Source organism: Geotrypetes seraphini, chromosome 3 (genome assembly GCF_902459505.1).
Source record: "Geotrypetes seraphini chromosome 3, aGeoSer1.1, whole genome shotgun sequence".
NCBI classification, from domain to species: domain Eukaryota; kingdom Metazoa; phylum Chordata; class Amphibia; order Gymnophiona; family Dermophiidae; genus Geotrypetes; species Geotrypetes seraphini.
In genome coordinates, this window is record NC_047086.1 from 68,205,406 (window position 1) to 68,229,580 (window position 24,175).

Sequence of the window (24,175 nt, forward strand, 5' to 3'; positions counted from 1 at the left end):
ATAAAAGTGGTGACATTGACCAGTAAAACAATGACAGATGCCTTATCCTCTTCATATATCAATATTCAATCATTTGAGCTTTTAAAGTACTTTCAATAAAGTACCAACTTGCAGAATATATCAAGAATTATTAGAACAGAAATTGTATAAATAATGGCTGTGGGTATTTTTTTTTATTTTTGATATGTTTTAGGGTTTTTTCTTTTTTTTTTTACTTTATTTTGTTTTTCATGCCAACAAAAAGTGCCAACAAAAAGTGCCAACAAGTGCCAAAAAGTGCCAACAAAAAGTGTTTTTCATGCCAACAAATTTATATATAAATAATGATAATCAACTAAGCACTTATAATCAATCAGTATCTATACAAAAGATAAAAATTCACTCCCTCATCCATCATTACCATCAGGAATAATACCAAAACCTTATTATAGCTTGTTATATAATTTGCTCAATTTGTGAACTGGTTGACATGTTTTCAATCCTTCAAGTAGATCTAAATTTACTTGTTTAGTCCATATACTCTCATATTGGTCATAGAAGGCCCCGAAGCAGCATGTGTACAGTGCTGCAGACGCTGCTGGAGTCGGCAGGTTTGTCGGGAAGGGGGGGAGGCGGCGGCAAGGGACTACGAGAGCTGACCAGACTTCTAGCACCCGTTAATGTAACGGGCTAAAATACTAGTAAGATATAAACCGCTTTGATTGAAACTTCAGAAAGGCAGTACAGTATGTCAAGTCCCATTCCCTTTCCGTACTCAGCTGAATAGTGATTTAAATTGGAGTATGAATAATCCTGGGTTCTACTGTGCTAAATCCTAATGAAATAAATACGATCTCCCATTTCACTTTGCTTCTTTTATTTGTTATGTTAAGGCTCAATGCCCATTATTCAAATTTGGTATTTGTCTGAATATCATCTTTCATTATTCTTATTTGGAACAGCTTATTTTTGGGGGGTTTTCAATTTTCTATACCTTTCTCCCAGGGGAGCTCAGAACGGTTTACATGAATTTTATTCAGATCCTCAATCATTTTTCCCTGTCTATCCCTGTGGACTCACAATCTATCTAATGTACCTGGGGCAATGGGGGGATTGAGTGACTTGACTAGGGTCATAAGGAGCAGTGTGGGTTTGAACCCACAACCTCAGAGTGCTGAGGCTGTACCACTATTAACACATATCATCATCAGACAGGCACCGTAACATAAAAGAGAACCTTGTAGTAGCACAGATATGTAATTCCAGCCCTTGGAATGTAAGCTCTCTGGGGCAGGTAACTACTTAAGATACCTCACTACAATTCACCTTAAGCTTGGGTTCAGAAAGGCAATTAATTAAGTTTAAAATCTTAAACATGTCAAATTATGAGAATTGTAGATCTTACTACAGAACATATCACAAAAAGATTTGTAGCTGCAATGATGCTTGTTCTGTTTTTTATCAAACCATTTTCGATTCAAGTATATTATGAATTTGATATTTGATGTAATATACCTGTAGACAGGGGTTATATGTCATTGTAGCCCATCTTAGGCAACTCACTGGAAAGCTCGTACGAATCAAAAAAATCAAATTGAGGCAAATAAATGAAATCTTACCAAAGTATAAAGTTCATTGTTTCCCAGATCAAGCTCCTCTAATCTGTGGAGCTGGGCAAGAGACCTGTCAAAAAACAAGGAATGAATACAGCAATTTGAACAGCTGTTACCATGAAGAAAAGGAAAAAAAAATATCTGATAGTGTCTCACAAAATGGCTTGAGTTTAAGGCTATGAAAAACAGATATTTTTTCCCCCACTAAATATCATCATCCAGAAATCCTTTTAAATTTAACATACATCACTCATGCTTCCATCTGTAAAATCCCATAAGGATATGAGTGTTTCAAGAGACAACACAGTCTAAATTCCTTGCGGAATAATATTCAGCAGTCTGAACAAATAGTTATTCTGATAATTTATTCAAATAACCTTATGTGTATTGTGAGCTACATTGCATTTAGGTTTGAACGTTGAAAATTCTGGCATAACATTACATGGATAAGTTATTCATAACGGGGGCCATTTTATAAGTGATCTTTCCATTTGCATGCCTTGATGCAGCGTGGCATGAATATATCAATTACGGCATCTGGGTACCTGGACTCTGTTATAGAATGCTGGTGCAACCGGCATCGGCCTACTGTCACAGCAACCACAGGCCTGGTTTAACTGTGGTTGCAAAAATTTGTTGAGGGTATACTGTATTTTCTAAGGATTTCTTTTACGAATCTGCACGGCAAATGCTCCGATGCCCATGAAATCCCTATAGGTGTCAAAGCATTTATTGCATTGGCCCGCACTATCAGGTTTCGTAAAAGAGAGGGCAAGTTGTACGTACAAGTGGGAACCCAACCAATGTTCCAACCATGTGCAAGTCCCTCTTACATCTAAACACAAAGCCGTTTCCTTTATCCTGACAGTATAGTGCGTAAGTGTCTTGCTACAGCTTACGTGCAGGGCTGTGGAGTCGCAGAGGGAAGCAATTTCAGGTGGCGCTGGAGTCGTCAAAAACGTTCCGACTCCAGCTTCAAAATAAAAATATTTACTATATATTACAATGTTGTAAGTTATCATTTTATTTTTAGATAAATATAACTTTAGATCAGGACAAAGGATATGCATACCAGTACTTTAGATGAAGAACAAAAAATTTAAAACCTATTATCAGTAGAAGTTGGAGTCAGAGCTGGACAGTAGAAAAGAGGGGGGGGGGAGTCTGGATGTTGACGTTGGAAAAATTTGTTCCCATGTCATTCTCTACTCTGCATTAGCCAGTTAATGCAGAGTAAGTACAACTTATTTGCTGGCTAATGCTTCCATGCCCACTCTACACTCGTGCCTTACCGCCTGACAGAAAAATTCAGAAAAATTTTTTAAAATCTGTAACGTCCAGTTATGCAGAAATAGAAAATTACCACTACACTCTTTAGCAGATAGACAGGCTAAAGAGCGACAAATCGCCAGGTCCGGACGGCATTCACCCAAGGATACTCAAGGAACTAAGGAACGAAATAGCTGAGCCACTTAGACAAATATGCAACCTATCCTTAAAAACTGGAGAAATTCCGGAAGACTGGAAAATAGCAAATGTCACGCACATCTTCAAGAAAGGTTCAAGGGGAGATCCAGGAAACTACAGGCCGGTGAGCTTGACCTCGGTCCCGGGAAAGATGATGGAAGCGCTGATTAAAGACTGCATCTGGGAACACATCGAAAACACTGGGCAGCTAAAGCCGAGCCAGCATGGCTTCTGCAAGGGCAGGTCATGCCTCACCAACTTATTATACTTCTTTGAGGGGGTGAACAACCAGGTGGATAAAGGGGAATCTATAGACATCATTTACCTTGACTTCCAAAAAGCCTTCGACAAGGTACCACATGAAAGACTGCTAAGGAAGCTATGGAACCACGGGGTGCAAGGGGAGGTCCATCGATGGATCAAAAACTGGCTAGCGGACAGGAAACAAAGAGTTGGAATAAAGGACCATTACTCAGACTGGCAATGGGTCACGAGCGGAGTTCCGCAGGGGTCGGTGCTGGGACCGCTCCTGTTCAATATATTTATTAACGACCTGGAAGCAGGAACAAAATGTGAGGTTATTAAATTTGCGGATGACACCAAATTATACAGCAGGGTTGAAAGCAAGGAGGACTGCAAAAATCTCTAAAAAGATCTGACAGCGCTGGAAGAGTGGGCCAAAAAGTGGCAAATGAGCTTCAACATAGGGAAATGCAAGGTCATGCATGTAGGGAAAAAGAACCCGATGTTCACTTACAAAATGGGGGGGATCACAGCTAGGGGTGAGTAACCTTGAAAGAGACCTGGGAGTGATGGTAGACACATCATTGAAGGCGTCGGCGCAGTGCGCCACAGCCTCAAGGAAGGCAAATAGAATGTTGGGCATCATTAAGAAGGGTATCACGACCAGGACGAAGGAAGTCATCCTGCCACTGTATCATGCAATTGTGCGCCCGCACCTGGAGTACTGTGTCCAGTACTAGTCGCCGTACCTCAAGAAGGACATGGCGGTACTTGAGAGAGTCCAGAAAAGAGCAACTAAGCTAATAAAGGGTATGGAAGACCTCTCATATACTGACAGACTGAAGAAGCTGGGGCTTTTCTCCCTGGAGAAGCGGAGACTTAGAGGAGACATGATAGAAACCTTCAAGATCATGAAGGGCATAGAAAGGGTAGACAGGGACAGATTTTTCAAATTACGGGGAACCACAAGTACAAGGGGGCACTCAGAGAAATTGAAAGGGGAAAGGTTTAGAACAAATGCCAGGAAGTTCTTTTTCACTCAGAGGGTGGAGAACACATGGAACGCGCTACCGGAGGATGTGATAAGCAGGAGCACGCTACAGGGCTTCAAAGAGGGTCTGGACAGGTACCTGGAGGACAAAGGGATTGAGGGGTACAGATAGTAGTAGAGGTAGGTAAAAGGGATAGGATTAGAGGATTAGAGGCGGTTACAAAATTAGTCAGGGACACTGTTCAGGCAAATAGGCCTGATGGGCCGCCGCGAGAGCGGACCACTGGGCAGGATGGACCTCTGGTCTGACTCAGCGGAGGCAACTTCTTATGGTCTTATGTTATGTTTTTATGTTCTTAATGCAGTCATGCAACAGCCTGTTTCTGGGCATTAACCATATGTCGCGTGCTTAACTAGCTTTAAGGGCCCCTACTCCTGAGATTTATTTTGCCAATAAAGCACAGAGACAAAATTGTTCTCACTGAAGACTTTTGTTTTTGTTCTTGATGTTTTGGTAAGTCAGTGCTGGCTGTATAAGGGTTTTTGATTATTATCTCTTGTCATTTTTCCCAGGCCTCTTCACTGATCCTTCAGCACTAAGGACTAATTTAAACAGAGGTAGCCAATACTTATTCAGATAGAGAACTACTACACTAAAAATGTGCCCAAATCACTGTATAAAATAAATCACATGATTTTAAGAGCTTATCAAATCCATACAATAAGGTGACATCGCATAGTGGCATTATCAAGATTTCAAAGCACGGGGCCCAGATTATTTATCAAGCGTTTGAGGGCTATAGAACAAGTTGTTTTCATCATGCCCCTAATGCAGGGCTGCCCAAATCCGGTCCTTGAGATCTACTGGCAGGACAGGTTTTCAGGATATCCACAATGAACATGCAAGAGAGAGATTTGCATACCAAGAAGGCAGTTCAGGCAAATCTGATTTAGGAATATTCATTAGAGGTATCCTGAGAACCCAGCTACTTTTAGCCTGTGAGGACTAGTGTTGTACAAGGCTTTAAGCTAGAGTAGGGATCTCAAAGTCCCTCCTTGAGGGCCGCAATCCAGTCGGGTTTTCAGGATTTCCCCAATGAATATGCATTGAAAGCAGTGCATGCACATAGATCTCATGCATATTCATTGGGGAAAATCCTGAAAACCCGATTGGATTGCGGCCCTCAAGGAGGGACTTTGAGACCCCTGAGCTAGAGCTTATATTTAGTATGAATGGCATTTACAGGTTTGGAGAATGGTTTGGACAAATTCCTGGAGGCAAAATCCATAACCCATTAAGATGGGCTCGGAGGAAGTCATTGCTTACCTCTGGGATAAGTAATATGGAATCCACTTATTTTTGTCCGTTGCCTATCAATGGAGGTTGTCTAAGTGGTTTATATTCAGGTACACAAGCATTTTTCTCTATCTGTTCCAACAGGCTCACAATTTGTCTAACTTACCTGTGGCAATGGAGGATTAAGGCCCAAATTCTAAAACCAGCGCCTAAAGTTAGGCACCTATTTCAGAGGCGCCCATCTAGATAGGCGCCTATCTAAATTGAATAACAAGCCCAATTAAGCTTTTTAATCAGCACTGATTGAAGCATAAGCGCCTATCAAGAAAAACGTGATTCTGTAACAAGGCGTCGCTATAAATTTAGGCGGCCTTCAAAAAAACAGGTGCTATGCATGTTAGGTGTGGGTGTGGCTATATATTAGGCGCCTTCTTACAGAATCAGTGCTTTTAAGCGCTCAGCTAGGCGCCTAACTTTTAAGTATTCCTAGAGCTGGCCTATTTAATGGGCGCCTCCAAAATAGGTGCCCAAATAGGCGCGGCTCAGCATGATTCACTAAACAGCACCAAATTTTACTTGAATTGCGCTGAACAGTGCCTATATAAGCGCCTAACTTTTGGGCGCTTCTTATAGAGTTTGCCCTTAAGTGATTTGCCCGGGGTCACAAGGAGCAGGGTTGGGCTTCACCCCACAACTTCAGGGTGCAGTTCTAACCCACTAGGTCAGGGGTGTCCAATGTCGGTCCTCGAGGGCCGCAATCCAGTCGGGTTTTCAGGATTTCCCCAATGAATATGCATTGAAAGCAGTGCATGCAAATAGATCTCATGCATATTCATTGGGGAAATCCTGAAAACCCGACTGGATTGCGGCCCTCGAGGACCGACATTGGACACCCCTGCACTAGGCCATTCCTTCCTTCCAGGTTCAAACAGTTAATGTCCAGAAACAAGATACTAAGATTGACAGGCCTTTGGCCAAATCTACTATAGTAACTATGTTGTAAAAGATTGTGTCATATACTTTGGAGGGTTTCTCTAACAAAAATTCAGCATAGAAGGACCTGAACAAGAACTACATCATGAAGCCATATGGTTCAGGGTCCCTTCTGTTTTTAAAAGCATGGAAAAAAACAGAGGTAACATTAAAAAAAAAAATTTATAAAAAAAGCTAGCTTACAATAAAGAACAAAAAATATTTCCAAGAAAGTTATTTTACTTACTTTAGTGCAGGGGTGTCAAAAGTCCCTCCTCGAGGGCCGCAATCCAGTCTGGTTTTCAGGATTTTCCCCAATGAATATGCATGAGATCTATTAGCATACAATGAAAACAGTGCATGCAAATAGATCTCATGCATATTCATTGGGGAAATCCTGAAAACCCGACTGGATTGCGGTCCTCGAGGAGGGACTTTGACACCCCTGCTTTAGGGGAAATCCAACCATAAGCGTAACATAGTGCACTGCAAAACAGAATTTTAGTCAAACGTATCTCATGGCTTGTGACATTTTCATAAGCTGGTATAATAAAGCTGTCAAGTTGGACAGCTGTCTGCAACATTGTTCAGAACAGAAGTGACTCGAGCTCTGATACTAACTACAGTAAAAATCAGAAATTGTTTCTAGACCTGCTCCTTCCTTGTAGGACCATGCTATCTTTGGGTGTATGAATACAAAATGGCAGATGATTTCTTAGCAAAGACAACTGCTCAAGAGCAACCACAACCGGCAGTTATAATTTATCAACTTACTCAGGTAAATATGTCAGCAAATTTTCTCTCAGTTCCAATGAGGCCAGGTGAGACAGGCTGAATAGAAAGAGAATCAAAAAGAATAAAAAATAAATTTTTAAAAAAAGTTCAAGAATTTTAAGAAAACGCATGACAAAATACAAAGCAAAAGCTTTCTTACCAATAATGTGAAAACAAAATTGTACTGGAAAGTGCTACCACCAAGGCCCTCTTTTACTAAGATGCGCTAATCGAATTAGCGCGTGCTAAACGCTAACGCGTCCATAGACTAACATGCATGCTTTGCGTTTAGCGCACGCTAATTCGATTAGCGCGCGCTAATCGGTTAGCACACCTTAGTATAAGAGGGCCCATGTTTTAAACCTACATTTTGCTCACCATAATTTATACACTGTCCCACACATTTCAAAAAACATATATTATTGTACATGTTCTATATCAATGCCTTTTACGACACATAAGGAACGAAGAGAGAGAGGAGACATGATCGAGACGTATAAATATATCATGGGCCGAATCGAGGTGGAAGATGATATCTTCTTCCTTAAAGGACCCTCGGACACCCGCTGAAAATCAAGGGAGGGAAATTTCATGGAGACTCCAGAAAGTATTTCTTCACCGAAAGGGTGGTCGATCGTTGGAATGAACTTCCACTACAGGTGATTGAGGCCAGCAGCGTGCTAGATTTTAAAAGTAAATGGGATGTACATGTGGGATCTCTAGGAGGGTAAAGCCAGGGGGGGTTGGTCATTAGAGTGGACAGGGGGGGGGGTCATTAAAGTGGGCAGACTTGATGGGCTATGGCCCTTTTCTGCCGTCTTTTTCTATGTTTCTATGATCTTAGGGTTTATGTACCTGATACAGTGTGACACTTCTATACATTTAAAAGCCTAAGATCTTTCTCATAAGGAATGAAAAAAGAACATAGGTTTAACTAGTTGGGGTGATGTTTTTTATTTCCTTTTTCTTGATTTATGCAGGTCAGTTGGTAAAACAATACAATTGAAGAAAATGTAGATGCACATGATCTTCCATCTACATACACAGAAGGGGTGAAACATTTCTCAGCCTCCGAACATTAATGTCTGGAACTAAATCAGGCTTGACATGAGGAGCTGCCTTCAAACTGAAACGGTTCATAGTCAAATGCGCGCAAGACAAAAGCGCGAAGACAATTGAGCTCAACGACAATTGCGCACAAGAGAACTGAGCGCGAGGCAACTTAGTGCAAGAGAACTGAGCGCAAGACAGCTGAGCGCAGAACTTTATAGCGCAAGGTAATAGCGCGCTGGACTTTATAGCGCACACTTTTGTCTTGCGCGCATTTGACGTGCCACCAACTGAAACTGTCCCCTGCTCTCAAAGAAGACAGGAAGGGAGAAAACAAATACAGGTACGAGATCCTTTATCCAAAATCCGGACCAGGCATATTTTAGTTTTGGGAATTTTTCAATTTTCGATATCGCAATGTTAAGTCAGAAAAAGACAGACTATAAAATTGCCACCAAACTTTTTTAATTCAAAATTAGACAAACAGTAAACACCTCGAGCACTTCAAACACAAACTATGGTACTGGAGCAATACCTTCAAACATAAATGAAGCTTTAACATGCATCATATCTTAAGTCACACAAAAGTCTTTCTTAGCCGAAAACATCTAACATGCACCATCTTCTGTCTGTATTCGGCTATCTGACAATGGTGCAGGAACAGTGGCAGTCTTTTAAAAGACTTCTTCCAGTGTCATCTGTCTAATTAACAAAGGTTTCTACTTCGGTAATCTCTCTGTGATTGAGTAACTGCCATAATCTCATGCTCATTCATTAATGCACGTTGTTCCATGCCATCAAATAACTGGTCTATAGGGATTTTTTTTCTTCTGGTATTCATAAGGTCTTCATAATCGCTACTATCCTCAAGTTTTTCTTTAACACCGTTTCAGCAATCTCACCATCAGTGAAGGAATGCATAACAGGTGCATTTCTGCCAATATTCAGCACTTTAGCTCAGTGGCATACCATGGGGGGAGGTGCAGTACGCCCCAGATGCAGGGATCCTGGAGTTGTCAGAGCAGTCGCAAGTCTACAGTCTGGCTGTGTGCAGCAGGCAGCCCCTGCCCCCTCCGAGGTTGACGTCAACTTCCTGTTTCAGGACTGGGGACCAGCAGAGCTAACAGTTGCATGCAGGGGTTGCACTGGCCAGATGAGGGAATGTTCCGCCTCAGGTTCCCACCCCACCAGGTATATCACTGCTTCAGCTGCCTCTAACTTAACATTTTCAGATAATAGACATCTGGCATAAGTAATGAGGTTTGATATAATCAGCGTTTTATCACTGACTTGGAAACCTTCAAAGTTTTACTCTACAGCAGGGGTGCCTAATACGTCAATCGCGATCGACCGGTAGATCTCGAAGGCAACGCAAGTCGATCGCAGAGCCCATCCCAGCCTCCGTGATAGATTTGCATTGCCTTCGCTGATCAGCCTTCCTCTCCCCGACGTCCCCTACTGCCGCCCCAAGCTCTCCCTGCAGAAGCGTTCTCTCCGACGTCAATTCTGACGTCGGAGAGGAAGTTCCGGGCCAGCCAATCGCTTCCTGACTGGCCTGGAACTTCCGCTCCAATATCAGAATTGATGTTAGGGAGAAGGCTGCTGGCCTGTTGCAGCGTCAGAAAATGAAGAATTCAGCAACGGCGGCATCTGCGGTGGCCTGGTGGCCCAGAAGTTGGCGGTGTTCCCAGAAGTAGGCAGTGGCTTGGGGGCCTGTTCCCAGATGACAGCCCCAGCAGTGGCTTGGGGAGAAAGAAAGGGGAGACAAAAAACAGGGAGGCAGAACACGGAGACAGACAGACAGGGGGACAGAACAGAGAGAGGCAGAACAGGGAGACAGAAAAGCAGACAGGGAGACAGAAAAGACAGGGAGGCAGAAATAAAGAAAGGGGGGCAGGGACACAGAAAGACAGACAGAGAGAAAAAGAAAGACAGGAAGGGACAGGGAGACAGACAGAAAGAAAGAAAGGGGAGGGGGTAGAGAGAGAGAGGAAGAAAAAGTTGGACTCATGGAAGGACAGAGATGTTGGTTGGGGAATGGAATGAGGTCTGGAGAAGACGAAACATGCAAGAGGCAGAAAGAAGGGAAGAAATATTGGATGCACAGTCAGAAGAAGAAAGTGCAACCAGAGACTCCTGAAATCACCAGACAACAAAGGTAGGAAAAATTATTTTATTTTCAATTTAGTGATCAAAAAGTGTCCATTTTGAGAATTTATACCTGCTGTCTATATTAGGCACTATGGCCCCCTTTTACTAAACCGCAGTAGTTGGATTTTAGCACAAGGAGCCTATGAGCGTCAAGAGCAGTGCGGGGCATTCAGCGCAGCTCCCTGCGCTAAAAACTGCTATCGTGGATTATTAAAAAGGGATGGGGTATATTTGTCTATTTCTGTACAGTTGTTACTAAGGTGAAATTGCATATTTTAAAGTCATCTGCCTTGACCTCTTTGAAAAAAAAAACAAATATAAATTATAATTAACATTTTCTCTGCATACAGTGTGCTTTGTGGGGGTTTTTTTATTTTATTGTTGGTAGATCATTTGACTTGGTCATTTTAAAAGTAGCTCGCAAGCCAAAATTGTGTGGGTTGCTCTACAGGTTCATTTTCATCAAACATTTTTAATGGCCAAAGTTTATGTCAAGCATTTTTTAATGATGATTTAGTTCTATATATTTCCAGACATTGGCAAGTGCATAAATGGCATCCTTGAGACTAAACTCCTTGAGAAAGTCTTGAAATTCTTATGCCTCTGTTAATTGCATCAAGAATGCAATTCAGAAAAAAATTCTTTATACTTGGTCTTCATGGAACATAACATTCCTTGGTCACAAGGCTGTAGTAAGGATGTCACATTGGGTGGGAGGGAAATGGCAGAAACATTATTTTTCACAAGAAGTTCTTGAGGTGGAGCAGTTGTCTAGAACCCAGTAAACTTAATTCTCTTCCAGTCCAGCTTCTCTATGAGCTCTTGTTGCCGACACAAAGCGGTTATTGAAGCAATCACTAAGGGCTCCTTTTACAAAGGTGCGCTAACGTTTTTAGCGCATGCACCGGATTAGCGCGCGCTATCCGTAAAACTATCACCTGCTCAAGAGGAGGCAGTAGCGGCTAGCGCGCGTGGCAATTTAGCGCACGCTATTCCGCATGTTAAGGCCTAACACACTTTTGTTAAAGGAGCCCTAAATGTGTCTCTGGACAGCCATTCTTTCTTGTTAGCATAATAGTCCACAGGTAGATGACGTATATCCTTGAAACATCGGGGATGTTGCCTTTTTCCAACCATTGCCAGCTTTAATTTCTGTGTGCCTGCAGCACTGGTACACTAAAAACAGTTACCCTGTCCTTTGTGAACTTAAAACTAGATAGATGATACTTGCTCATCAGCTGCTGTCAGTGTTTTTCTAGGCAAAAACACACAAGCAAAATGAGAAAAAAAATAAATAACGACGGCACTCTCAAAGTACAGCAAACATACATGCCACAAGAAACACACACAGCCCCTTGAAAAATGCACTTAAATGTTCATGGGGTTATTCAAAGTACCCAGGTCCAACATGTCTTCGGCTTTCCCTCGAAAAAATCACCTCGAGGTAGGAAAAAGCCTTAGAACCCCTCCTCCACCGACCAACAACAAGGTTAATGAAGAGGTGTAGACCAGAGCTGCCCAAGTCCGGTCCTCGAGATCTACTGGCAGGCCAGGTTTTCAGGATATCCACAATGAACATGCATGAGAGAGATTTGCATACCAAGAAGGCAGTGCAGGCAAATCTCTCTCAAGCATATTCATTGTGGATATCCTGAAAACCTGGCTTGCCAGTAGATCTCGAGGAACGGACTTGGGCAGCCCTGATGTAGACTATCACGGGGTAAAGTAAAATCATTGGCATAAAAAAACCTCCTCGATTGATATTTTGCTAGGAAAAAGCCTTGTGCAATGCAACCCTTTAGGTCAGGGGTGTCCAATGTCGGTCCTCGAGGGCCGCAATCCAGTCGGGTTTTCAGGATTTCCCCAATGAATATGCATTGAAAGCAGTGCATGCACATAGATCTCATGCATATTCATTGGGGAAATCCTGAAAACCCGACTGGATTGCGGCCCTCGAGGACCGACATTGGACACCCCTGCTTTAGGTAGAAACATAGAAAAGGTGGCAGAAAAGGGCCATGGCCCATCTAGTCTTCCCACACTAATGGCCCACCCCCTAACTACCTCCATGAAGAGATCCCACATGCCAATCCCATCTTTTCTTAAAATCTGGCACGCTGCTGGCCTCAATTACCTGTTGTGGAAGATTATTCCAGCGGTCAACCACCCTTTCGGTGAAGAAATATTTTCTGGTGTAGCCATGAAATTTCCCACCCCTGATTTTCAACGGATGCCCTCTTGTTGCCGTGGGTCCTTTAAGGAAAAAGAGATCCTCTTCCACCTCAATATGGCCCGTGACATATTTGAACGTCTCGATCATGTCTCCCCTCTCTCTGCGTTCCTCGAGTGAGTACAGCTGCAACTTACCCAGTCGTTCCTCATACGGGAGATCCTTGAGTCCTGAGACCATCCTGGTGGCCATTCGCTGAACCGACTCAACTCTCCGCACATCTTTTTGATAATGCGGCCTCCAGAATTGTACACAGTATTCCAGATGGGGTCTCACCATGGATCTGTACAACGGCATTATGACCTCGGGCTTACGGCTGACAAAACTTCTACGGATATAGCCCATGATTTGTCTAGCCTTGGATGAAGCTTTCTCCACTTGATTGGCAGTCTTCATGTCTTCGCTAATAATCACCCCCAAGTCACGTTCTGCTACAGTCCTTGCTAGGATCTCACCATTTAGGGTGTAAGTCCTGCATGGATTTTTGCCGCCAAGGTGCTGAATAAAGTGTTTTTCTAGGAACATAGCACCAGTAGAGCGCTGTTTCATCAGCATTGCAAATCTGTTCAGGGCCAAGGTTTCCATTAGACAGCCTCTCTGTAAATTCACCAATGCAACTTTCAGCTGCCTCATATTCAGCAGAAGCTTTTTCACCACAGATTTTGAGATATGTAACACCATGGCGCTTCTTAAATTTCTGCAGCCAACCCTTCTGAATATTCACACTCGCTGTCAATGTTCAGTTCTTGGTGGTATTTTTGGGCTTGCTTCATTACCATCAAACCAGGCAATGGCATTCCTTCACGCCTTTTTAGCCGAACCCACTCAATCAGCACATGATCTAAACCTTTATTTTTTGCCCTCTGCAATGTTTCTCTGATTTTCATTCATTTCTGGTCATTACTCGGTAAAACTTCAACAACTTATCTTTCTGTTTCTTTAAGTCATATATGGTTGTTGGTCCCACACCATATTCTTCAGTCAGCCATGGTACAGACACACCGTGATCTAGCTTCTTCAATACCTACACTTTCTGTGCTATTGACAGAGATATACGCTTCCTTTTCTGCTTCTCGTTCTCTGAGTGGAATCTTTAGCTCTCTGCCATTTTCTAGCCCTCCGACCTCAATTGCACAGAGAACCAGAGAAACACACGGACCTGCATTGGTTTCAGTGTGTGTCATGTCAAGGAAACTGACCACTTCCGATTCACATCAAATTTCGGTTTTTACGTCTTTTCAAATAAAGGCTCTTATATCTGTATTTAAAAAAAGAACTATTAGGCTAAAGCTAAAAACCTAAGAGTGACAAAAAAGAAAAAACAACAACAGAGAAAACAAAAAAAAAAAGCAAAAATAAAATGTTGCAAAAGTTTAAAAAGCACAAATATACAAGAAAACAAGAAAAAATTAAACAGCAATAACAATTATCTTTTCACTTGGTTCCTAAAATCTTTGGGTGGTGCTCAAGTTTTCTAAATACTTTCCTATTGAAAATACAGTATGCTCATTAACTGGAAAGAATATAAATACACACTTTCACAAATACAAATTTATATACAGCACAAAAGATGATATATGTGAATTGTACACACAAATATTTATATAGTATCTCTGTTATTCCAACCTAAATATCATCCTTCTATTTTTGGGATTCCAGTAAACTATCAAAATTGCTCTCCTCAAAATAAAATCTCTTGTGGTTTGTTGTTTTATGTATCAAGTATCACCTCAAAATATACTTTTAATTACAAATTCAAAGAGAGTATGGTTTACAATGTATGATGTGAAGCAACTTTTTATGTGGCCTAAAATCTAGAAAATAAAAGTCTACATCAAAGGTTTCCCATAACGACAGTTCCACACTTGGCACACCAGTAATTAAAATTTCTCTTTAAACGTGTACATGACTCAAGATTAAAGGCAAAGTAAGCTGGATGTTCATGGCCAACTTACTTAGTTATTTATTTAAATACTTTGAACCCTTATACACAAGCAATAACAGCAATACCTCTGCTACTTCTCCCTTTGCTTCTGCTGGGCATGCGGGTAGGTAGCAGGCCGGAGGAGAAAAATAAATATCTAAGCCCAGACACTCCACTGCTCCATCTCCCAGGGCCTCCAACTCCAGAAAATGCAGGAATCGTGGCAGCATACCTCTTGCTTGTCTGCTGTAGTGGAGTGGACATACAGCTGGCAGAGGTTCTGGATTTCACCACTCCTTTTTGCTTTGTATGGGGCATAATGGTAACGCAGCAAAGGAGAAAGCTTCAGATGCTCGAAGAGACAATGTTACCACTCATGCTGCCACCTTGGCTCCGCCCCCTGTGGAAATTTACTGTCGGATACTGACTCAGTACGAAGAAGATCCGAGTATTCTGGAGAGAACTGTCACCGACGACAAGATATGGGTGCATCACTGCGACCCAGCAAGCAAAAGGCAAAGCATGATGAAGTAAAGGAAGCCGTGCTCACCTGGCTTTGGGAGCAGCCGAAAAATTACATTACATTAGTGATTTCTATTCCGCTTGTGCCTTGCGGTTCTAAGCGGATTACAAATTAGAAGATATCGGACATTACCGAGAAAATTATATAACAGTGATTCTTGTACATTACATAATATAGTTGAGAAGTTACATATAAAGATTCAAGTAGTTATAGAATACAGTGGAGAAAAACCGTATGTTCGGGTAATAGAAGAAGATTACCTAGCATTTGTTTTTATTTATTTATTTTTTTATTTTTTTTTGAAGTTGAGGTTCGAGGGAATGACTGATGTGCTATTCGCAGGGGAGAAAGCATGTACGAGTGGGAGGAGATTAGTGAGTGAGGACGTGTTTTTTGAATAGGACTGTTTTGATTTCTTTTCGGAACACTTTGATGTCTGTTGTTTTGATCATCAGTTTGGTGATGGTGGGGTCAATTTTCGCTGCCTGTGTCGCCAGAAGGCTGTCGTAAAGTTTCTTACGTCTGGTACCATTATGGGGGGGGGAAGGTGAATAGGTTCTGAGTTCTCCTTGATCTGGGTGAGTGGTAGCGGTGAAGGCGGTTGCTTAAGTAGCTGGGGGCAGTGCCATGGGTTACTTTAAATAGTAGACAATAGAATTTGAATTGAGTTCTTGCTTTTATTGGAAGCCAGTGAGTGTCTACATAGGCGGGAGTGATGTGGTCAAATTTTCTGAGAGCGTAGATGAGCCTGATGGCTGTGTTTTGAACGGTCTGCAGTTGTTTTATCATGTTGTTTGGGCAAGGTAGGTAGAGGCTGTTACAGTAATCTAAGGTACTAAGTATGAGGGATTGTACAATGAGTTTGTAGTGTTCTTTGGTAAGGAATTTTCTTATTTTTCTTAGGTTTCACATGGTGAAGAATGCTTTTTGTATGATTTTGTGGATTTGTGTTTGCATTGTGCAACATCTGTCCAGTTGTATTCCCAGAATTTTGAGAGTGCTCTGAATTGGATATTTGGTTGCGTTTACTTCTAGTTCTGTTAGGGATGGTTTTTGTTCCTTCTCTAGTAGTAGAAAAACTTCTCTACAGGAATGTAGAAGCTAGTTGAACGATACAACAAACTCGTCTTGCATGGGGACTATGTACAAAAGTAATATGTTCAGTTGCTCACAGTTACTTCTCCTAAAGCCTTTAAATGTGTTATGCCTTTACGTTATGATTTACCTTCGTATATGTATGCAAGTACTTTCTAGTGGGCTCACAATCTTAAGTTTTGTACCTGGGGCAACAAATGGTTAATGAAACTTGTCCAAGGTTATAAGGTGCTGCAGGGGGGATTAAGCCCAGTTCACTAGGATCAAAGCCCGCTGCACTAACCATTAGAAGTCTGACTAGCACCAGTCCTAATTCCCAACTACTGGAATTGCCATCAAAGTCCAAGCCAATTATGAAGTCATTTAAGTTTTGCTTTAATTGAATTCCATTCTTTTGCCATATAGTGTTCCCCCTGAGTTTATCCTATGGATTTTTGAATTTTGTCATCATTTTTGTCTTCACAACTTCTCATGGGAGACCAGTCCATGCAACCTGACATTGCTCCTCCTAAGCCTTCCACCTTGCAAGTACCTCTGGTTCTACTGCTTCCCCATCTCTGTAAAATATTTGTTTGCATATTAATACCTTTTAAGTATTTAAACATCTGTATCATATCTTAAAAAGTATTACTATATACCCTCATCCTAGAAGTAGAAGGAAGAAAAAATAAGATTTATTTATAGCCTAAGTGGTTTACATTCAGGTACTTACGTATTTTTCCCTATCTCAGGGGTGTCAAAGTCGTTCCTCAATGGCCGTAATCCTGCCGGGTTTTCAAGATTTCACCAATGAATATGCATGAGATCTATTTGCATGCACTGCTTTCATTGTATACTAATAGATTTCATGCATATTCATTGAGGAAATCCTGAAAACCCGACTTGATTGCAGCCCTTGAGGACTGATTGACACCTGTGCTCTATCTAATGTATCTGAGGCAATGGGGGATTAAGTGACTTGCTCAAGGTCACAAGGAGCAGCATGTAGGGTCCAAGCAAGAATATAAGGATATAACAACAACAACATAAACTGAGTATAAACTAAAACTGAATTCCTAGTCATCTAAGAAATGTTGCACTGATTAGATCTTCTGCAAAGAACAGAAAAATCACTCAACGGATGAAATCAGATTTGAACGATAGAGCAAAGTCCAAAAATATCCCATAAAACTTCTTCATTCCCTTAAGTAGGAAGAACCTAGCATTGAACTCATTACAAACCCAACATCAGGTTTGAGTTTTAGCATAAACTAAAGAAGCCTTCTAGCCTTTGCTTCTAATCTAAGCACATAGCCATCACGCCAATATCAGGCAAGGCAATATCAGATAAGAGACTAACTGAAATGTCATTATCAGCATTAAAAAAATCTTCTGACTCTATAATCTTGTACAAAGATTTTGAGTAGTAATATAAATGAACAAAAAAGGGACTAAAATAGGGATACTATTACAAAATCATTCTGAAAGTTACTATGACAAAAGTGGGAGAACACTGAGGAGTATGTGGTATTTTCAACAACAGTGGAGAAAAAGCCTCAAAAACACCATGCAGCACATTTCACAATCACAGGCATAAAATAAACGCCACTCATAAAATACTTTTCACATCTCACAAGAGAACATCCCACTCATTTCTCATTCCTCTCCATCCATCCATACGTACCATCTCCTTCCTCTTCTCTCTTCTCCTCCACCCACCTCTGTATCTCTATCCCTCCCCCCTTCCAGCATTACCCCATGACCCTCTCCTTATGATCCCCTCCCCCTCCCCTTGCCCTCTCTTTCTTTCCCTCCCCATGTCTAGCTTCTCTCTTCTCTATTTCCTTCCTCCTGCAGGCCGGCATCTCTCACTCTCCCCCTTTCTTCTGCTCAGTCTGCTCCAGTCTCTCTTTTTCCTATCCCTCCTTCTCTCCCCCTTTCCTGAGTCCCGCATTTCTCTCTACTTTCCCATCATTCACTCTGTTCCTCCCCAAGTCCAACATCCCTGTCCCTCTTCTGCCCTATCTAGTCTGGTCTTTGCCATCCTCCTCTCCCTCTACACCCTTCAGCGGTCTAGCTCTCCCTTGTCTAAGTATCTCCCATCCAAGCAGTCGATGGTCTTATAGAGTTGGGTTTTCCCAGCAGCAATTCAGCCAGGCTTCTTCCAGCCACCCCAGGGGCCTTTAATCTGTATATCCCTCCCACCTGGCAACAGAAGTTGCAGCAAAAGGAAAGACGACTTGTTGAATCACTGTTGGGAAAACCCAAATCAAGAATATCGGGTATTTGAATGGCATGTACTCAGGATGGGAGAGAGACAGACTACTGAAGGGTATAGGGAGAGGAGGAGGGGGAAAAAACCTTACTGGACCCAACCAGGCAAGGAGGGACAATAGATGGGGAGAAATGCTAGACCTGCAAGAGAGAGAGAAGAGGGTGGGGGGAGAGAGAGGTCCAACATGAGCAGCAGAGCGGTGTTCTTCAATGTAAATTCTGTAGCCACCTAGCAACAAATATTAATGAATAAGTTAATTGAAGGAAAAAAAAACCCAGCAACTGTGTGAACCGTCCCAAAGGTCCCTGAGAGCCATCAGTGTCCCACAGGCCTTGCATTGAAGAACACTGATTTAGCATGAAAGAGAGCTAACAAAAATAAAAAATGGCCTGAGAGCTAAATCATATACAGTTTTAACAAAGGTTACCAGAAGTCTTTTTAGAGCAGTGATCCTCAACCCTGTCCTGGAGGACCACCAGGCCAATCGGGTTTTCAGGCTAACTCTAATAAATATGCATGAGAGAGATTTGCATATAATGGAAGTGACAGGCATGTAAATCTGCTCCATGCATATTCATTAGTGCTATCCTGAAAACCCGATTGGCCTGATGGTCCTCCAGTACAGGGTTGGGGACCACTATTTTAGAAGACATGTCCAGGCGTCCAGACAGCTTTTCAAAACCTGGCACTTTGTCCGGGTTTTGAAAACCTTCCACCCCGGGACTGCGTCAGGTAGGCATCTGTGCATGCAATGTGGTGACATCACATGCATGCATGCATGACCTCATCATGTTACATCCATGCATGAGCAGATGCCCTCCCAACACGGTCTTCATCGATGGTGTCATCCAGGAGCTGTCCCATATCACAGACCAGACCCATGACAAGTCCATCCCCGTGACACCCAAACCTCCAGCTTTAGATTCAACAATTGGGGTACAGGAAATGATTGGAGATGCTGGTTCCTGGCAGCTGGTAACCTCTTCCTCTTCTTTCTTTTCTCACAAACAGGGTAGTTCTACATCGACCCCACAACTCACCCTGAGAAACAGATTCCAGATCTTACAAGATGAATCCACTGAGGAGGTACAAGAAGAGGCTCAGGAAGATACCCAGCACAAAACTTCAACTCAGGAGCGCACGGTTTGGCCCCCTCAGAAGGAGCGCAGAGTGGTGGTCATTGGGGACTCCATGCTGCGGGGCACTGAGGGACCAATCTGTAGACCAGATATGCATTCAAGAGAGGTCTGCTGTCTCCCTGGAGCCAAGATCCGAGATGTCACCACCTGTCTAGATAAACTTCTAAAACCTCATGATCATTTCCCTATGCTTCTCATCCATGTAGGTACGAACGACACTGCCAGGAGCACCTCGGAGAACATACCCAAAGACTTCGGAGCCCTGGGTCAGAAGCTAAAGCAGACAGGAGCACAGGTGGTCTTCTCATCGATCCTCCCAGTAAGAGACAAAGGTAAATCCAGAGAAGAGCGTATCAAATGGACAAACGAGTGGCTTCGCGGATGGTGCATTGAAATGAACTTTGGATTCCTAGACCATGGAGAGGCGCTACAGGGACTACAGGGACCAGATGGACTCCACCTGACCAGGAGAGGTAAAAATGTATTCAGACATCGACTAGCCCGCCTACTTCGTAGGGCTTTAAACTAGGTAAGTTGGGGGAGGGTATCCACTCACATTCCAGAGCAGTAAGAAACTATCCTGAGGTGGCGAGCCACAACCACACTTCTGAGTCCAAGGTAAGTACCCATACTATACACGATAAAATGGGAGTCACACTAAATAAGCAGGGAATCTCTTCACAGGGACTTAACAACAATAAGGTATGGAGGGCTATGTATGTTAATGCACACAGTTTGGGCAACAAAATACTGGAATTGGAGACTGAAATAAGGAACGCAGACCTAGATGTGGTGGCAATATCTGAGACCTGGTTCACGGACTCGCACGGGTGGGATATGGTTATACCAGGTTACAACTTGCTTCGTCGAGACAGAGAGGGCAAGTTAGGAGGAGGAGTAGCACTATACATTAAAGAAAACATCAAGACTACTAGAATCACGGATGTTAGATACTCCGGGGAATCCCTCTGGGTGAACCTGGCCAGAGGGAACGAAAAATGCCTATACCTTGGTGTGGTATATAGACCTCCAAGACAACAGGAAGACAAGGATATAGAACTGATCAAGGATATAGAGAACATCATTTTGCGTGGAGACACAGTTCTGCTTGGGGACTTCAACATGCCCGATGCAGATTGGAAAACACTCTCTGCGACTACCTGTGGCAGCAGAAGAATATTAACCTCCATAAAGGGTACACGACTCAAACAAATGGTACTGGAGCCCACTAGAAACCAGGCAATACTGGACCTGGTACTCACCAATGGAGACAGCGTCACAGAAGTATCGGTAGGCGATATGCTGGCCTCTAGCGACCATAACATGATATGGCTTAACCTCAAGTGGGGTTTCTCCAGATCAAATACAGTGACGAGAGTCCTCAACTTTAGAGGCACAGACTTCAAACGCATGGGAGATTTTGTCCATCGGGAGCTGCAAAACCAAGCACAAACTGACAATGTGGAGAATATGTGGTCGACTCTGAAATCCACCCTGCATGAAGCAACAAATCGCTACGCAAAAACGGTCAGTAAAAGTCGGAGAAACAAAAGACCCCAGTGGTTCAGTACTGAAATTTCGGACCTCATTAAGGAGAAGAAAAAAGCATTTATTGCCTACAAACATTTAGGAAAGCAGGAGGCAAAAGAAGACTATCAGGACAGGTCTAAAGCTGTCAAGAAGGCAGTCAGAGAGGCCAAGCTCCGAATAGAGGAGAATCTAGCGCGGAACATTAAGAAAGGGGATAAATCCGTCTTTAGGTATATTAGTGACAGGAAAAGAAACAAAGATGGGATAGAACGACTCAGGAAATCGGACGGGAATTATGCAGAATCGGATTCCACTAAGGCCGAACTACTAAATGAATACTTCTGCTCGGTTTTCACCTGTGAGGAGCCGGGATCCGGTCCACTTTTACGGACAAGGGAAAGCCAGAAAGACCCGTTTCAAGACTTCAAGTTTACGCCCAGTAGCGTCTACTGCGAACTTTCAAGACTCAAAGTAAACAAAGCCATGGGACCAGACAACCTACACCCAAGGGTGCTCAGAGAGCTGAGGGAAGTCCTGGCGGAACCATTATCTGTGCTCTTCAATCTCTCCCTAAGCACGGGAAGAGTCCCCTTGGACTGGAAAACAGCTAACGTTATTCCACTCCACAAAAAGGGCTGCAGGACAGAGACAGCAATGTTACTTACCGTAACAGTTGTTATCCAGGGACAGCAGGCAGCTATTCTCACTAGTGGGTGATGTCATCAGACAGAGCCCCGGTACGGACGTCTCACAAGCACGTGTTGCTTGTAGAAACTTAAAGTTTCTAGATGCCCGCACCGTGCATGCGCCGGTGCCTTCCTGCCCGGAGATCCGGGCGTGTCTCCTCAGTTCAGGTAGCTAGCCTGAGAAGCCAACCCAGGGGAGGTGGGTGGGACGTGAGAATAGCTGCCTGCTGTCCCTGGATAACAACTGTTACGGTAAGTAACATTGCTTTATCCCAGGACAAGCAGGCAGGTATTCTCACTAGTGGGTGACCTCCAAGCTAACCTCAGTGGGATGGAGGGGGAGTTGGCGACTTAAGAGAATAAATTTTTCAATACTGTTTGGCCAAACTGTCCATCCCGTCTGGAGAGAGTATCCAGACAATAATGTGAGGTGAATGTGTGAACCGAGGACCAGGTGGCAGCCTTACAAATTTCCTCGATTGGTGTTGATCTGAGGAATGCTACTGAGGCTGCCATTGCTCTGACCTTATGGGCTGTGACCTTACAAGGGAGTGATAATCCAGCCTGGGCATAGCAGAAAGAGATACAAGCCGCCATCCAATTAGAGATGGTGCGCTTTGATACGGGTCTTCCCAACTTGTTAGGATTGAAGGAGACAAAAAGTTGAGGAGTGGTTCTGTGTGGCTTGGTGCGATCCAGGTAGAAAGCCAAGGCACGTTTACAGTCTAGAGTGTGAAGGGCCGATTCTCCGTGGTGAGAATGGGGCTTAGGGAAGAATACTGGAAGTACAATGGATTGGTTGAGGTGAAATTCGGAGACCACCTTAGGCAGGAATTTCGGGTGAGTGCGGAGGACCACCTTGTCATGATGGAATACTGTGAATGGTGGATCCGCCATCAATGCCTGGAGTTCGCTGACTCTGCGAGCGGACGTAAGGGCTACAAGAAAAAGCACTTTCCAGGTGAGATACTTAAGAGGGGCCCTGTTGAGTGGTTCAAACGGGGGCTTCATGAGACGGGAAAGGACTACATTGAGGTCCCAAACTACTGGGGGTGGTTTGAGAGGAGGGTTAACATGGAAGAGTCCTTTCATAAATCTGGCGACCACCGGATGGGCCGAGAGGGGTTTCCCTTGTAGGGGCTGGTGGAACGCCGCAATAGCGCTCAGGTGGACTCGTATGGATGTGGACTTGAGCCCAGATTGAGATAGGTGTAGGAGATAGTCCAGCACGGAGGATAAGGAAGCTCGCTGAGGTTCCTTTGACTTAGAAACACACCATGAGGAGAATCTGGTCCATTTCTGGGAGTAGCATTGTCGAGTGGCGGGCTTCCTGGAAGCTTCCAAGACCTCCCTCACTTCTTGTGAGAATTGGTGAGGGGTTACGTTGAGAGGAACCAAGCTGTCAGGTGGAGAGACTGCAGGTTGGGATGAAGTAGTGATCCTTGATGTTGAGTAAGTAGTGAAGGAAACACTGGAAGTGGTACTGGTTCCCTGCTGCTGAGTTGAAGTAGGAGGGAGAACCAAGGTTGTCTGGGCCACCGAGGAGCTATTAGAATCATGGTGGCCCGTTCGAGTTTCAGCTTGACCAGAGTCTTCTGGATCAGCGGGAATGGTGGGAACGCATATAGAAATCGTTTCCCCCAGTTCAGTAGAAAAGCATCTGCCTCGAGGCGATGAGGAGTGTAGATCCTGGAGCAAAACTGAGGCAGTTTGGAGTTGTGGGGAGCCGCAAAGAGGTCTATCTGAGGCGTCCCCCATTGCGTGAAGATTTGGTGAAGGGGACTGGAATGGAGAGTCCATTCGTGCGGTTGTAGCAGACGGCTTAGTTTGTCTGCTAGGACGTTGTTCTCCCCCTGGATGTATACTGCTCTGAGTATGGCGTTGTGGCGCACCGCCCAGTCCCAGACTCGTAGAGCTTCCTGGCAAAGGAGGGCCGAGCCCGTGCCTCCTTGCTTGTTGATATAATACATGGCGGCCTGATTGTCTGTGCGAATGAGGATTACCATGTCGTGAAGTAGGTGTTGGAAAGCTTGGAGCGCATTGAAGATGGCTCTGAGTTCCAGTAGATTGATTTGGTGTAGTCTTTCCGCACTGGTCCAGAATCCTTGGGTGCGGAGACCGTCCAGGTGGGCCCCCCATGCATAATTCGACGAATCGGTTGTGAGAACTTTCTGATGGGGGGGAGAGTGCATCAGCAAACCTCTGGATAGATTCGAAGAGGTCATCCACCAAAGTAGAGACTGCCGAAGAGCAGGTG

General features: G+C 43.6%; 1 protein-coding gene across 1 annotated transcript in view; it reads right to left on the reverse strand.

The window, feature by feature from the left end:
* The window catches only part of LRRC1 (leucine rich repeat containing 1), a 234,210-nt gene that overhangs the window by 61,220 nt on the left and 148,815 nt on the right, over nucleotides 1-24,175 (reverse strand). The window contains exons 5-6 of the mRNA XM_033939508.1: nucleotides 7,337-7,393; nucleotides 1,599-1,662 (exon numbers count right to left, since the gene is read on the reverse strand). Of these exons, the coding sequence (XP_033795399.1) occupies nucleotides 1,599-1,662; nucleotides 7,337-7,393 (121 nt within the window). The remainder of the gene's footprint in view (nucleotides 1-1,598; nucleotides 1,663-7,336; nucleotides 7,394-24,175) is intronic.